General features: G+C 35.2%; 1 protein-coding gene across 1 annotated transcript; it reads left to right on the top strand.

The window, feature by feature from the left end:
- Positions 1–9,878: 9,878 nt before the first annotated feature.
- On the top strand, positions 9,879–16,340 carry mvb12a (multivesicular body subunit 12A). The gene is made up of 10 exons (XM_041982230.1): positions 9,879–9,991; positions 12,144–12,233; positions 13,319–13,402; positions 13,522–13,621; positions 13,736–13,865; positions 14,112–14,252; positions 14,395–14,504; positions 15,770–15,828; positions 15,971–16,036; positions 16,128–16,340. Exons 2-10 carry the CDS (start codon positions 12,144–12,146, stop codon positions 16,212–16,214), a joined length of 867 nt encoding a protein of 288 aa, XP_041838164.1. The 5' UTR covers positions 9,879–9,991; the 3' UTR covers positions 16,215–16,340.
- The last annotated feature ends 1,397 nt before the right edge of the window (positions 16,341–17,737 follow it).

Genomic DNA, 17,737 nt, shown 5'->3' with positions numbered 1-17,737 from the left:
ATATTGTTTTGCAATTATAAAATTTTGCTGAGCTAAAGAATGATCAGGTATTTGAAAACGTATGTACAATGGCCTCTAAATGATCATCAAATGGCTGTTTTTTTAAAAATCACAGTTCACTGAAAGATCCCAAAAGCAGCTCCAATTGCATTAAGAAATTTCAGCAAATTAAAATGTAAATGTATTCAATTATTGTCTTCATTTTACACCAATAGATCCGACAAATCATCTCAAATCTTTGTCATATAATGACCAAATCATACAGTACAGGTTGACATATATTTATGTTTTATCAAGAAATGTGTTAAAATTTATGTTTTAAGTTAGGGAATTTTGGGCTTAATCCATCTGAGAATAATGTAGATTTGCATAAAATCTTCTGATGTGAATAACTCAGTCAGAACAACTTCCGCTCTTCTGTTTACCTTGCTCGATTTATTGACATTCCTCTCTAAAGATTAACTGCAAACACAACAGGAATGATGAAAGAAGGAGTCTGAAGGAAATAGTTGAAGATGCACTGACACAACTCAACACTAGGGGGCATATTTGAGTAACAACAGGAGAAAAACCTTTTAGACTTCTTTGGTTACGTTTCTTTAAAAGCAAATAAGGCAACAACCCAACACACACGTTATAAATGATAATGAGTTGGTTATGTGAGGACTGCAAATATATTTAAGAAAAAAATTACATATACACAGTTACGTAGGACAAAATGCTTTTTTTTTATTAAATAAATCTTGAAATAAAAATAGTCACATTTGGGTTGACAGTTCAAAAGCACATGGAGACCCTATCTTTTTAACATTTTCCTTATTTTAAGCGCCTTCATTAATTGTTTACTTCTCAGGTCTTTCTTTCTGTTTTTCTTGAATTGAACTGGAAAAGAAAAAAAAACACTCTTTTTACATAAGTCCCCTCTTACACTATATATATATATATATATATATATATATATATATATATATATATATATATATATATATATATGACGTGTGTGTATTATTGTTAATTATTATTAATATTATTATTAAATATTATTTAGATCGCATTTATCTCGCACACGTCTACACTACCACAATCAAAATCAGAAAGTAAAACTGTATGTTTGGTAACGTGGAAGACCGCTGCTTTTAAGCAGATCACAATGTCTGGGAAAAGCTGCTTTTGATGTTCACCTAAACATGGTTAACATGATCATTGATAAGTGTGAATGTGTACGTGCGCATGCATTTTTGATGCCGCGAGTGTGCATGAGTAAGCGCGTGCGTGTACTATTGGGCGTTACATTCGATTTGTTCTTCGATCCGTGACAGATTACAGATATGTATCAAGGCCATGAAGCAGGAGCGTTCTAAACGTTGACATTCTGTTTTTGACATTCGGAAGAAACTCTGAAAGTCAGAAATTTGGACAAAAATCTGTCTTTAACAACCGTGTGTTAAAGACATTTACGGGCATAATCTAAAGTTTAAGTGGAAAGATCAACCAGAAGCAGAATTTCTGCCAAATGTGGCTCTGGCATCATTAGGTAAGTCATCATTATCAAACACAACATGGAACTTTATATATATCAGACAGGAATTATTTGTTTTTGAGATTCCTAACTAAATATATTTATATGTTTTGTGTGCAGGAGCAAAAATTGTAACTTGCAGGACCTCAGCATCATACGAGTGGATAAGACCATGCATCTTTATTCAACATTCTTCAAAAAAGCAAATTAGTTTCTCCAAATGTTGTCATACATGTATGTACTACATTCAGAAAACATAATGATGACTGATTATTCAACTAAATCTAACAGTTTTTTTATACATTAGACTTACCAACTAACCATAATTTCTTTTTCTGTTCAGGGATCATCAAATCTGCTTCCTGGAAACTGCTGGTCCTTTGCTGGTCAGCAAGGACACATAACTATATTCCTGTCTCACAAAGTTCCCATCAGCCATGTGACACTGGGTTATATATTAAAGTCTGTATCTCCATCTGGAACGACATCAAGTGCGCCTAAGGAGTTTTCTGTCTATGTAAGTCACCAGTTTCTCATTTTTCATTACTTTAATACTTTAAAATCTTGTCTAAATCTTTTTAAATTTACAGATACAGAGACCAGAGAAGTGTTAACCAAAAATATATCTCTTTTATCTTCCAGGGAAAGAAAACAATGGAAGATGAGGGAACTCTCATTGGAACCTTTATGTATAATAATGATGGAGACCAGTTCCAAACCTTTAAGATAGAGGTAAGTATAATCCTATGCTGTCATGCATGTGAGCACGTGCATACATAAAATGTATCTAATCTATTATTTATTTTCATCTTCTATTTACATATGTCCCCATCACACTAACACTCATTCGTCTTTTTTGTCACACAGGACCATAAGGAGGAAATGTTTAGTTTTGTAAAGTTAAAGGTGAACAGCAACTGGGGCGAGCCGAAGTACACCTGTCAGTATAATTTCAGAGTACACGGAAAGAATAGTAGCCCACACCCCATCCCTTACCAGAAATTACTAGAGTAGAATAAGACACATAAAAAAATATAAATTTAACTAAACAAAACAAAACCTACAAGATCATCTAACAGGACAAAATATGCAGATAAAAAAAGAACAGCATAGAACAACATGGATTAAAATTTTTGTGATCCCTGGAGACGTGACTAGGAGATAGTGTCAGGGCCTGGTGTGGGGACCCAAGATGCTTAACCGAGCAGGAGGAAGGTGAATGGAGGAATGTAGATGTTTCATAGTACAAAAACCCAAAAGTCACTGCTACAGCAGCTTCCAGAAAAACACAAGCCAAACTGAAAAAAAGGAAACAGTGGACTGAAGGAACAACTATAACTACAAGGAAAAAGGTACTACATAATAACAATGGCAAGGAGAAATTGAAACCAAATACACAAAGGACAACCAGAAACAGGCTAAATGAGTTAGCTAAAACAAACCAGGTGCATTAATGACAGGAAGAAGAAAGCAAAATGGAAAACAAGGGAAAATCTACAAAATAAGACAAGAAAAACAGAAAACAGACCAATCAATCAATCAAAATCCAGAGACCCTGGCAGGATCCAAATGCAGGACTGAGATAAGAGACCAGCACAAGGAGGATCATCTCTTGGACATGAAATAGGATATAAGACTAGAGTCTAAAGAAAGACTACAGAAATCCAAGAAACACTACAGCAAAAAAGCAAAGACAATAAAAAAAAAAAACAAAAACAAGAAAAAATCAAAGAGAGAATAGAACATAACAGAGTAGCTAAAACAGAGGAGGAAAATACAAATAGAAAAAAACAAATACAAAAAAAAACAGACAGCAAAAAACAACACCTAAAACACCAGAGAAGAGACCATAAAATGAACATAAAAAGCAAACAAGAACACATGAAGCCTTGAACTAAATAGGATTTTTGTGATACATGGAGATAGGATCCAAATTCAGGACTGAGATGAGACACCAACACAAGAAGGAAATTTCTCTTAGACATAAAAGCGGATACAAGCCCAGAATATAAAGACAGTCTACAGCTGTGTCCCAATCAGTGTCTGCAGACTTCGGAGTATCCTTGTAGTCCACAGACTTTGTAGTCTGCTACACATATATATATATATATATATATATATATATATATATATATATATATATATATATATATATATATATATATATATATATATGTATATATATATATATTAGGGCTGTCAAATAAAATAACATTTTTAATCAGATTAATCACCATTCGCGAATAGGCCTGAATTTTGCCTTTCTTTACTGTATCAACAGAACAAGCCAATGTCACAAATATTTAAACTTTGTTTATTTATAAAGCGTGTTTCCTGCCCAAGGCAACACAAAGTGCTTTACAAGATAAAAAAAAAGCATATTTCATGTCATGCATAATAAAAATAAAACAAGCCTTTCTACATCAAAATAGAATTACATAACAATAAAAAACACTTAAAATCTTTCACACAGTCGCATGCACAGCATGCACAGCATGCACAGCATGCACATGTAAACTGCATATAAACTGCATGTAAACTGACTTTATAAAATACAGTTTAAAAGAGTGTTAACTGGCTCCAGGTCATCAGGAGACACAGCAAAAAAAAGCTGCGTATCATCAGCATTGCTGTGAAAATCAATGCCGTGTCTCCTGATGACGTCCCCAAGAGGCAACATGTACAAATAAAAAACTATCGGGCGTAAAATTGATCCTTGGGGAACCCCACATTTGACTTCATGGATTTCTGAGGAGCATGTATCCACACTTACAAAAAATTGCAGATCTTTGAGATAGGAGCAAACCCATTTAAGAACAGTACCTGAGAGGCCCACCAGACTTCTGAGTCTGTCTATTAAAATTTGGTGATCAACTGTATCAAAGTATCACTGAGACCCAGTAGAACCAGGACAGAAAGTTTCTGTGAGTCTAAATTTAGTCTGAGGTCATTAACATTTTTACAAGGGCCGTCTCGGTACTGTGGTTTGCCCTAAAACCAGATTGATATTTTTCTAAACTCTTGTGTTTACTCAGAAACTCATGCAGTTAAATAAAAACAGCTCTTTCTGTCATTTTACTTAAAAAAGGTAAGTTGGATACAGGTTGGTAATTAGTAAGAATTTTTAGATCTAAATTCACTTCAGAGGGGGCCTCACCACCGCCAGTTTAAAGGCGGCAGGGAAGACACCCGTCTGAAGACAGTAATTTATTATGTTTAAAAGCTCAGGCTCAAAGAAACCATAAAATATTTTTAAAAGTGATGTGGGAATTGGGTCTAAAAGGCAGGTTGTTGGGTTTAGTTGGGAGAAAACTCAACCAACCATCTTTGCATCAACCAGGACAAAGCTCTCCAGCGCTTCCTCAGGTATGTTAAAATCAATATGCCGTTGAGATAAAAGGTTGGATCTAATAACATTCATCTTACTTCTGTGGTCTGCAAAGTCCTGCATGCAGCATCTGATGCAGGCATGGAGGACTTGTTAAAATCTGTGTTTGTTAAAAGATCAATGGTTTTAAAAAAGGAATTTTGGGTTGTTTTTATTATTTGTGATGAGGTTTGAATAGTAGAGTTTTCTTGCCTGTTTTGCTTAATTCTCACCGGGGCCTCCTGTTGGCTAAAACTGGTGATGTTAAAAAAAATACAGTAGTGGTCTGACACAACCAGGTCAACAACAGAGGACACACCAGTGGACAGGCCATAGGTTATGACCAGGTCCAGGGCGTGCCCTCAGTTGTGAGTAAGTTGTGTAACATGCTGTTCAAAACCCATACTATTTAAAATGTTTGAAAACTCATTGGTGTAGGAATCACTACTGTTGTCAGTGTGAAGGTTAAAATCACCAGTTATTAAAATCTTATTGTATTTAATGTGTACGGTTGATAAAAATTCTGAAAACTCTTTAATAAAACAGGAAGGAGGCTTTGGTGGTCTATAAATTGTACTGGATAAAACAGGTGGGTTGGTAAAAACAAATGAATGATGCTCAAATGAACAATAGTTGTTCCAATGAGATTATTTTTGCTGCTATCTAAAATTAGATTATTAATAATAAAAGATTTGTTTGACAGCGATCTGATGTTTAAAAGAGCCATGTTGAGTGTTGCAGGAGGATTCGGCTGTAAAGTTGTGGATATGGTTCCGTACTAGAAGCTGTATGTATGGGATGGAGACATCTTACGGTGGAGGTATGTGGATAGGCATGTTTATACTGTCTTCTGGTGATGTGTACTACTATGTGATGTGTCTGAGAGTGTTTTAACTGGGGGAGGTGTGTACTGGCTGGACCGTCAATCTGAGAAAGCTTTGCAGGATTGGAGGGTGAGATCAATGATGAGAAGATGAGAACCTGTGTGATTTGGATGTAAAACGTCTGCTTTGAAAAAGTGTGGTCTGTTGTAGAATGTGGTGAAGTTTTTTATGTATAGAAAACTAATGGAGTGACAGTAACCAGATATGAAGTTGGCAGATGCGGATGATAGTGGGGTGAAGGAAGTGGACCAGAGATGATGCAGTGTTTATTTACCTGTTTGATGCTGTTGATGATGTTGATAAAATCCTTTTTTAGAGCCTCTGACTGTTGGAACTTGAGATCATTTGTACCTGCATGTATTACAACAATGGAACCTGAGGGGTGTTGATGGAATAGATGGGGGGCGGAGTTAGTGATGTTTGTAACTGTTGAACCTAAATGACAGGATGTGAGGCACCTGTTAATGCGCACATGTCGGACAATGGAGTCTCAATGGAGCATGCGGGGGGTCAGCTCCAGACTTTGGGTGATGATGCTGCAGGACTTTTATCACTTCTGCACAAACGCTTACACTTCAATAATAAAAGGGAACACGTGTTTTTTCATCCAGATCAGTTTCTTCATCAATGTTGGCTGTTTAACTTCAGACGTCTCTTCTGATGGTTTCATGACAGAAATTTTTACCATGGAGACGGTTGGTGAAATAATGATGTATAAATTCTGAATTATAATCTAGAACATGGTAGAGATGATGCAGAAGAACATATAGAAGTAAATTATATGCTGCATTTACTGAAGGTCGGGGAAGGTCCGTTAACACTAAATATTTGTAGCATATATATATATATATATTTATATATATATATACATACACTCGCTCTCTATTTGTTTCTCAGCAGGTATCTGTGGTTCTGCTATTTATGTGTATGTATCTAGTGTGGTATGACATTGTTATTTTTAATAACTTCTGCTTTCTTATTTATGTCTCAGCAGGTTTTTATGTTTGTGTGTGTATAACAACATGCAATGGCAATAACAATGTCTTTATGACATTATTGTTGCTATTATCTTGTGCTTATCCTTTTCTGTCTCAGCAGGTATCCCTGGCTTACCTTTATATGTATACTGTGTGTTATGACATTATTATTGACATTAACTTTCACTTTTTTATTTCTCTTTCAGCAGGTATCTGTGGTTCTGCTATTTATGTGTATGTATCTAGTCTGATATAACATTGTTATTTTTAATAACTTCTGCTTTTTTATTTATGTCTCAGCAGGTTTTTATGTTTGTGTGTATAACAACGTGCAATGGCAATAACAGTCATTATGACATTGTTCTTGCTATTACCTTGTGCTTATCCTTTTCTGTCTCAGCAGGCATCCCTGGCTTACCTTTATACGTATATTGTGTGTTATGACATTATTATTGACATTAACTTGTGATTTTTTATTTCTCTCTCAGCAGGTATCCCTGACTCAGTCTCATTGTGCTTGTTTTATCTCTCTGTCCTGTCCTCTCCATCCCCAACCGGTGGCTGAGCCTGGTTCTGCTGGAGGTTTATTTTTCTTTTGAAAGAAAGCTTTGTTTCCTCTCCACTGTCGCCCACGTGCATGCTCAGAATGGGGGATTGAATTGAAGATAAGATTCGATGCAATCCGTTGGTTTCCTTAGGTAACCATTTATAATTATGAATTGGCTCATATAAATTAAAAATTGGGCTAAATAAAATATTTAATTACTAAGTTTAATGGCTGTCTCTGAAATCTTTATTTCTTTTTTTCTGTTGTTAATTTTATGATTCCCTTGCCTCTTACCTGACAGAATATGAAATAGACTCCACAACAACAAATTACTTACTTATGCAGAACGGCTCTGTTAACAATATTTCTTTTACTCTCGGGATTACAGCAACAAAAAAAACTCCTGCTTTTTCATGTAGTGTCCACTAGATGTCACTGTAATCAGGAGATTGAAACGCTTGACAAGTTATGAAGACATGATCAAAAATTTTGTAAAATGAGAAAATATATTGCATCAAAACTGTTTAGTTTTGGAAATGATGAGGCACAAAGAAACCAGATTTAAATAAACTATCTTGCACTGTTTTTTGTATTTAGCTGATCAAGCGAGACAGGGCCAAAATGTGTTCACATGAACTTTTAGTCTTTTTAGGGGCGGACTACAAGGAAAGTAGGACTGAAGAATATCTTCTTGACTTGACCCAGATGAGCGATGGATTTTTTTAGCATGTGCAAAAACATGTTTGCTTTTATAAAACAAAATATTATACAGCATCTCAGCTTTCAAATTCTGACCACCTTAAAGCAGACAAAAAAACTGGGTTACACTTATAAATTAATGAAAGTAATTAACATATAAATCAACAATATTAAAAACTAAATCAAATCAAACTTTATTTATAAAGCGCTTTTCATGCTGAAGACAACACAAAGTGCTTTACATGATTAAAAAAAAATCATGTATATTTCAATTAATGCATACTAAAAAATAAAACAAGCCTTTACACACATTGAAATAGAATTATATAATAAAAAAAGTTTCGTCCTGGTGAGTGTAATATGATATAATAAATATACTGTTGGCTGTGAAAACAAATCTTCTATGGGACATTACATTGAGATGATTTTGAGTCATGTTTTATATAAATGCAATCATCTCAAATTCATTCATACCCTTCTATTAAAGGCAAAATTCTCAATAATTACTCAAATAACCAGAAACTAAAAAAGTAGTAATAAATAAAAATAAGACATTGCTTTTGAATTGCAGTTGAGAAAAATAATTAAAAATAAAAAAATAAACGGCCATGCAATGTTTGGTGACCTGTCCAGGGTTTATATATTTATATATTATATTTATATCAAACATGGCTCAAATCCTTTGTTTTTCCTTTATTTTAAACTAAAATTTAAAAACAAGGTAAATATTTGTTACAAAAAAAAAAAAAAAAGCTTTTAAAGTTCGAAAAGTGTTTTGGAAGAAGCTGAACATCTAGTCCAAAACCCTTTTATCAATAACAACTTAAATATTGACACTTTCACAGCATCTACGAATAATATTACACATTATATCATATTACAATATCACATTACACAACACACAATGGTAGTACTCATAATAAATCATTATTACAATATACATAGCTTTCAACAGATATCATTATTAGCTTCATATCCTTCAATTATCTAATCTTTTATCGTTTATCGTTTTATCGTTATTTCATTTCATTAGGCTACTATGGACACCACATTGCTATTTTTAATGATGGTTATAAGTTTTCCTACTAATAACCCAACTTATATAGTCAGTGTATAGTCAACTTATATAATCAGTGGTTAATAATGCAGCTTTTTGTTACTAATGCTGTTACATTTGTTAAATACATAAAGCCATAAACATAAACACAACCACTTTGTGTACAGTTTTCTTTACTCCTTGTTTTACTGCAGATTTCTTTAACCTACTAATTGGGATTCTTGTGCTGAAGAAGATTACACTCAAATAACCCACAGGTTGTGTGGCTTGTAAATGCTACCCTACCCTACTCACCCTCATTTTCATGTAGGCCTAAATGAGAACTGATAATTTTTTCAGCAACTCTCTGTCATCCAACTTCACAGTAGCCTATGCCCAAAGGACCTGCTAAGGTCTGGCACTTTAATCAGTAACGCCCCACAAATGTAGAAATAATTAATCTAATCTCATTTGAAAGAGTTTGCTGAAATAGAGAGTGATGAAAAAATTATGTATAACCTTCCAAATACTTGCAGTCTGGACTGTATGTATAATGAGGCCTTTGATGCCTAAGAGCAGAGCTGAAGCCAGGTCTGTTATGCAGATATGCTAATTATGGGAAAAATTAGGACGGGAATGTCTGTTTGTAGCATGAGCTGCTGTGACAAAAACACTCCAATACACTGGATTGAATGTCAGACTAAGTTACAGTATATTGGTGAGAGCCGAGAAAAAGTGGACGGCATATTCTCGTGCCGCTGCTGCCATCTTGCGTTCAGATTACGACGTAACTTCGCGTATGACGCGCATGCCCCGAAGCTTGATGGATATTGTAGTTGGGATGACTTCATCACTTCCTGGTTCGACTTGTCTACGGACATTTCGGCTGGTAACTAAGAAGTGTTTCATGTTTTTTTCCAGCGAACAACACATCGAAAAAACAGAAGTAATACAGACACAGGGTAAGTATCAGTTTATGTTCACAGCAGTCACTTTATAGAAAATGATAATTTAACTTATTTAAAGCAAGAAACAGAAGTTTTGTCAACCGAACAATCGTTAGAGTGTAAAGTAACCATGACATTTACTGAAATGCGCATGAGACATATGTATAAAAATCAATCAATAAACGGGGATTTGTTGTGTCATTTATAAAATGGGGTAATGTTGGTGTCAGAGTCTGTTAAAGTTCAGCTAAAACTGACTGAAGCTATTTGGATTTGGTTTTGTTTCTACGTTTCTAACAAAATGCTTGACATAGGAACAATTTCATAAGGACACGAAGTACATTTTCCTATGTATGTCATTGCTTCACTCCAAACCTAAAATAGTTCATTGATTGGTTTCCATGACTGTAATTTGTCGACTCTTTCCTAAAATTTAATATTATTTTTATTTACACTTTTGAAGTTTTATACCACCTTATGGTTCTACTTTTGCGTGTGTTTTGGTGGGTGTGTTTTTAATTTGATTATCCTTTTTATTGTTGAACAAGCTAGCTTTGAAAGATTGGGATATGTGTTCCTTGGAGCTGATCATTTTTTTTAAGTCCATAACAGCACTTGACACTTAAAAAAATGTAGTAGGTTATTGATAAGGTTGTAGGTTCAAATAAACCTCTGACTGGAAAATTTGGAGATTCAAATAAGAAAATTCCTATTCCTGTTGCTATTAGGGAGACAAATTCTTGAACTGAATTGTTTAATACAGTTTCTGATTTTATCACAACATAACTATTTAGCTGTTGTTTCCTAAACAATGAAGCTTCATGGTAGCACACACTTTCAGACCTAATTCACCTCCATAGGCTACTTATTGTTATTGCATCGACACAGCAAGTTTGTTCTCAATGCCAGCATGTCAGAGGACACATTCTTCTACACTCAGACACAAAGTGTGGACAATGGGAGCGTTTGCTAACACAGTTGTGTAGTGGTTTTTAAGGTTTTGAAAGCTGTGATTGGCTCTTGTGGACTCACCACCTGCAGGAGAGACCACAGGATCAGGTGGAGTGTGAGCTGGGCGGACAGTTGCAGAAGCTAGCCCTAGTGACGTGGAACATCAAAGAACATCCAAAGAGCTGAGCCATAAGGCAAAGCTATCGATTTACCAGTTGATGTACGTTCCTATCCTCACCTGTGGTCATGAGCTGTGGGTAGTGACCTCCGTAGGGTGGCCAGGTTCTTCCTTAGAGATAGGGTGAGAAGCTCAGTCATCCAGGAGGGGCTCAGAGTAGATTTTCTTCTCCTCTATATCAAGAGGAACCAGATGAGGTGGTTTGGGCATCTGGTCAGGATGGCTCCCTGGTCCGGTGTTCTGGACACATCCCACTAGGAGGAGACATTGGGGAAGACCCAGGACACGCTGGTGGGACTTTGCAAGCTGGCAAATGTGGTTGGGGAGAGGGAAGTCTGCAGCCTACAGCACCTTGTATTTAGTTTAATGAAGACCGTAATATTGAGCAGTCCCCATTATTTTCAGTCTATTTGACAAATATAAATTGTTACAAAAACACAAGATTTCGTCTTGGGCCAAAATGACCCCAAAAGAAAACAAGAGAGTTAAAGTTTGTCAACTTATCAAGAGTTCCTCCCAAGGAACAACTGCCTGTCCCAAAAGGGATCAGCTGTTTTTCTTTTCATCAACCCCATTTTTAGCATTTAAAGCTAAACTTAAAAGTGACAGAGTCCTTTGGTTTGGTTTGGTTTGGTTTGGTTTGATTTGATTTGGTGTTACTTTGGACTCTTTTTTACTTTGTTCTTTGGATAAAACAGGGCATCTATTCCCACTTAGTTATCTTCCCAGTGACCCCACTATTTAAAAAAATGCTGTAATTTAACCTTTAAATTTATTCACTACTGTCCTTAAGATTGAAATCCGTTTGGCAGTTGCTGATATGTAATAGTAGATAACCTAATATTAGATTTTCTTCATAAATTCTTCAGGTGAGGGTGCAAATGTGATGATATTTTAGGTTTTTATGTAGAAATGCACAGGGGTTTTCAAACTTCTAAACATCATTAGATGTGTTTAGATTCACCATTTGCCTTTACACCCACCAGTGAAACACTTACCTTTCTTTATTACAGTTTCCCCTATTTCTCTCTTCCTCAGATGTCCTTGATGGAGCATAATTTAGTTCGGCCTGTGACTGCAGTGGCTTGGACGTCCAACTCCAGCACCTGCCCCAAAGATTTTAACCTGGTAGGAAAGAATTATGAGGAACAGATTTGGCGAGCTTTTTTATTTCAATCTAACTTGACCAATTGTTTCTGTTTTAGTTTAAAGTTTTAAGCAAAGCCTAATTGATGCAACCCTCTTTATCAGTAGTTGGTGAGATGAGGTCTGAATCTGTACTTTAGAACCAGGGATTGTTTAGAATGACATCAGGTGACTGTAAATTACCATTGCTGAAGATTCAGAGTAAAAAAAAGCCTGTTGCCATTAAATGTGCATGTGTTTGTGTTAATTATTTAAACACTGTAAATATTTTTTGAATTTATGGTCCACAATTTAATCCAACAAACAAGTTTGTTTAGCTTGAGGACAAGGTGTTTCATAAACATGGCCTCCATGCAGTAAACAGTTGTATACACAATCAGATCTGCACATTTCCAGAACAGTTTACTCTGCTGGCCAGGATACAGCTGAATGCTGGAGCCAGTGTTTATAAAAGGTCTGGAAATCAGCAGCTACTAATGACGTAGCCTCCAGGAGCTTCGGCTGTGGTTGCAGAGCCTCAGGTGTTGCCAGTTGATATTTGAATAACAAACACATGGACCAAGACTTTATGTTACCTGTCCTGGTGACTGTTTGAATCAAGACAAAAAAAAGGACCTTAAAAGCAAATAATAGATTAATGATTTACTTTGGTGAATGCATTCAGCCTCTTCTCATCATCTTGTGAGCTTTTTCCTTACATTCAGTTCAGCTTTATTTGTATAGCACCAATTTACAACAAAGTCCTCTCAAGGAATTTTACAGATGTAATCGATTCAAGCCAATTTATTGTGATCCAAATAAAACAAATCCACATTAGTTCATTTTGTAATAACAGTGTTAATAAAAGAAAAATAGCCTAGCTAAGGAAAGCCAACAGATTCAAATCTAGTCTTTTATTCATCTAGAAATAGAACTTTTCAGATACCAACAGATTCTATTGATCTGCTATGGAAATGATTCTCTTTACACCTCAAGTTGTTTAAGTGTTTTCACTGTAATATGGCCAAAAGCTGCAGTTGGCTTGTTAAATGTTCCTTTCTTTCTTCATATCTCTCAACTTTCTGTAGATCAGCATCACCGAGGATGGATCATCAGCAAACTTCACTCGCAGTTTTGCGATAAAGTCTGGATATTACCTCTGTTACAGCAAGGTAGACACATCCTATATTTAATAAATTATAAAGTTTACATCACAGCAATACTTACGTATGTTTGTCGTCATCCCTTTGGGTTCTATACTCATACAAATGAACTGTTTTCTCCTGTATAGGACCTGACAGGTGGCATGATAGTGTCAGACCTTCAAGTTATTTCAGAAAAAGACTCCATCCCTCATGGTTACTGCTATATTGCAGAGCACCTTGAAGCAAGTAAGGAAAGACACACATATTTGCTAATTCTCCACAGGATAATTTATGTATTTTTTATGCTGGTTTGTTTTGCTGTCTGATGGATGAAAGAATTCTGTATTTTTGTGTGTTCAGAGACCTCCGTTTCAAAGAAAAAACGTGTGTGCGTACGTGTAGTCCCAGTGGGCAGTGTGGACACAGCTGTGTTGGATGTCAAACTGACGAGTAAAAGCAAAATGATGTTGCAGCACTACACATGTGTTGGGTTAGTAGCATTTACATTTACATTTGCTATTTTTATATATGTGTGTTTGTTCATATATATATATATATATATATATATATATATATATATATATATATATATATATATATATATATATATATATATAAAACTACAATATATATTTTTTACAAATAGATCATCTAAATGGTAATTTGATTTGTGTTTTAGTGCCTTGTTGAAATTAAAAAAAATAATAATCTGCCATTATATGTGTCTTTTACACAGTGACATCCATGGATATGTGCTGTGGTGCAGGAAGGGGCATTTTTCTAACCCGATGCCCCAAGCCAAGCCCCGCAGTCTCTCCTTGGACATCCGCCAACTTTCCTTGGAGCAGCCACCTGCTCCTCTTCCTCTCAGACCAAGGTAGAGCTCTTAAATAAAATGTGTAGTTTCTAGATGTCATAATAATTTTTTGTCTGGCAGGAATTTGCAGACAATTGATGATTTCATGAACTTACGTTGTAGTTTTTATCAAAGCATTAATATCTTCTTTTTGTTTCCCCAGCAACCCTCCTCCTCCTCTGCCACACAGCAGGCTAAGTCAGAGACGCTGCAGCCTCAGTGTTAAGGACAACCTGGATAAACCTGCTGACAGCAGTTTTCAGGGAATTACAGGTACACCAAACCTTTTTTAAACTAAATAAAATTCAGTTATTCAAAATCCAGTTTTACATTAATTTTCCTCGCTGCTTCATTCAAAGTACTTAAGTAATAATCTTGAGAAAGGCCCGAGGGATAAAAATATAACGTTAAATAAATTTGAAGCTGGCCTGTGCAGCACTTTTTTCCTCTTATTGTTTTTTTGTTTGTTTGTTTTTTTTTTTTTTGTATCTCTTCAATCATCAGCACCTCACTGCAATTCTTGACAGGCAATACTTAACCATATAATTCATTTATGAAATTTGTAAATTACCAGAGGTTTGACACCAAGTGAGTCGTATTGCCAAAGTTATTATGGGGACATAGTTTTCTGAAATGTTTTGGTAACACGACAGCTTTTCTAATGATGAGCAGTGAGCACAGTTGTTTTTGGCTCTTTAAATGTTACCTCTCATTTTAGCTCAGTTCAGTGTTTTTGCTGCTGCTCTTCACTTTGTGTGTGTCTCTATTTTTAAAATCAACATACAAGAACTAGCAAAAAAAACTCCTTAATTAATTATATTTTTGGTGGATGTTCATTCAGCTGTTTTCTTTGGCTAATAATAATAGAATAAACAAATGATATGGTACCAAACAGTTGAATTTTCCAGCTGAACATTTTGACTTTGTAGAACAGGCCTAAAAAACTAATAAAATTTTCTAATAAATGGCTTATTTTTTATTATTTCAGTACCTGTTACAGGTAAATAGAAAGTGCTGTTAATGCCAAAATCTGTAGAATTTCTGTGTAAAAAGCAGAAGATTTGTCAAATGAATATCCATCATTTACCATGAGTCCAGTCTCTTAATGTAATTGCAGCAGTGGGGACTTGTGGTGGCTCCTATCAGTACTTTTTACAGAAAACCAGCAGGGATTACCGACACCAGGGATGCTAGTCCTTGGGGGCTGCAGTCCTGCAGGTTTTTAGATGTTTCCCTGCTCCAATCCACTTGATTCTAATTTAAATGGATCTCCTGAACAGCATGTTGTCAAGTTCTGACCAAGTCTATTAATGATTCATTAATCTGTGTTAGATGTGTCAAAGCAGGAAACATGTAACACCTGCAGGACAATGGCCCTTGAGGGCCAGAACCAGACACCCCTGGCCAACACGTTTATTAGACATTTGAATAATTTAAAGAAGTCCATGCCAGAAAGAGGCTCAAGTCTTCCCTCAGACACAGGACATTACTAATATTATTACATGAGGGACCTTCTTCATCATTTTCCCTCCTTGCAGCCCTAGATGGAGTTCCTTTCATCCTGCATCCAAATTACGACATCCAGGCAAATGGAACGGTATGGTTCATATTTTCAACAAACTAAAGTAACAGAATGCAAAGATATCTGATAGTTTTTACATTTCTAACATTTATTTTTCTTATCGCTTGTCTCTATTACAAACAAGTTTGTTTGAGCTTTTCTCTTATGTTCCTCTTAGACTCTTCAGCTAAACACACAATTAAACAACATTCGTATAAAGTCTCTGAGAGACATTGAAAATGAAGTAAGTTCCCATCTGATCACTGATTTCTGCTTTGTGATGTTTCTGCTTCTATAAAATGAGGATAAACTTCCTTTGTTTTGGGGTTTTTCAGTATAGCTACACATTCACTGTTGAGGAATCCGCTGCAAAGAGGACCAGACCTGCAATCCAAACAGGAGAGGCCTCCTTGGCTCAGTGATCTTTGCACTTTGTCGAAACAAAACCAAGTTTCTGTTTTTTATTCTGTCCAATGAAGGTTTCTAATGTAACATCTGACATCAGGTGCAAATGAAGGATGATGTCAAAATGTAGAGTCATATTAGTAGTCATTTAGTCTCACATGTTAAGTCTGTTACCACAATTTAAAAGATGTAAAGCCTTCAAATTTCCTATTTACCAAAGAAAGGATCTGTTTGAAAAACATTACAGGGTTTAAAGGTGTGGCAAATCTCTGGAGCTCAACAGTATCTCCTGCTCTGAACCAATCATCTGCCGCTTTAAGCCAGAAGTCTTTGTTTTCACTTTCTTTATATTTAAATGTGGGATACTTGTTTATAACGAAGATGCACTTTGCTGCTTAATATGTCTTCTTGCTCTTTTGTATATTTCCTATGTTTGCTACAGAACTTTGTCATTTTAGATCAGTAAGTGTCAAACAGAGCTGTAACATTTTTGATCAGCTTTGCTTATGATGCTGATGTAGTTAGACTAACATAATCTGTCTAAATGTAAAATATGGTGCAGTTCCCTGAAAGAACAGTGGTTTACTGTTTAGTTTATATCACTCCCAATAATTAATATGTCATATTTTAAGGTGGATGGAGGGAAGAGGAAAGTTGTGTTTTTTGTTTCTATACTTTAAGATGTGTTGTATTGATGGGGAAAATATTTATTTCTTCCCTATTTTAATGTAAGGACCAAATATTTATCATTGTTGAACTGCCGTTTTTGTTACCTTTACAATAAACTCTTATTGCATCAAAGAATAAAAGCAGCAAAACAGCAACTTGTGTGTTTTGTACATAAAGCAAAAAATGTTTGCATTTATACATTTTTCACACACAAAGCTTGCAGAAAGTTTGATGTAAATTAAAACAAAAATGCAAAGTCGATGAAGAACCGTGCAGGACATGCAGTTATAGATGGTATGTTTTAGTTGCAGTGGCCAGATCTGAGGTGTAATGAAATCAGTTTATTTTGATTTATACACAATTTTTTTTTCTAAATTAAAGGAAATTGTTCCCAATGTTTTGAGTGTGTTACTGTAAATTTGTTATATAAATTATACCTTGTTCCCTGATTTTTGGTGGTTGCACATTGTGGTGCAATAGTGCCATCTGCTGTAAACGGACACATTTATGCAGACTTCTCTTTGCACTACAAATCAGCCAGATGAAAATGTCAGTGTTTTTGTGAATGAATTAAAATGTCATATCATTTGTAGAATGCATTTAAATACAACATTAATGTTTCTGTCTCCACTAGCAGCTAAGATTAATTTATTTTCATAAAAAAATAAGTGACTATACTTTACAGTACCATAACATTAATGATTTCAATTTTAGAAATGGTTTCAATTTATAGCTATATTAAATGAAGGAAGGGGTTTAGCATAATGCATGTATTGTATTTTCTGGGTTTTGATGTTAATAATAAATGAACCTCTTTAAAATGACTTAAAATCCAGTCATATGTTGAGTGAGAGCTGCAACTTTTAGTTTA

Source organism: Melanotaenia boesemani, chromosome 4 (genome assembly GCF_017639745.1).
Source record: "Melanotaenia boesemani isolate fMelBoe1 chromosome 4, fMelBoe1.pri, whole genome shotgun sequence".
NCBI classification, from domain to species: Eukaryota; Metazoa; Chordata; class Actinopteri; order Atheriniformes; family Melanotaeniidae; genus Melanotaenia; species Melanotaenia boesemani.
This window is presented reverse-complemented; position numbering and strand designations above follow the sequence as displayed.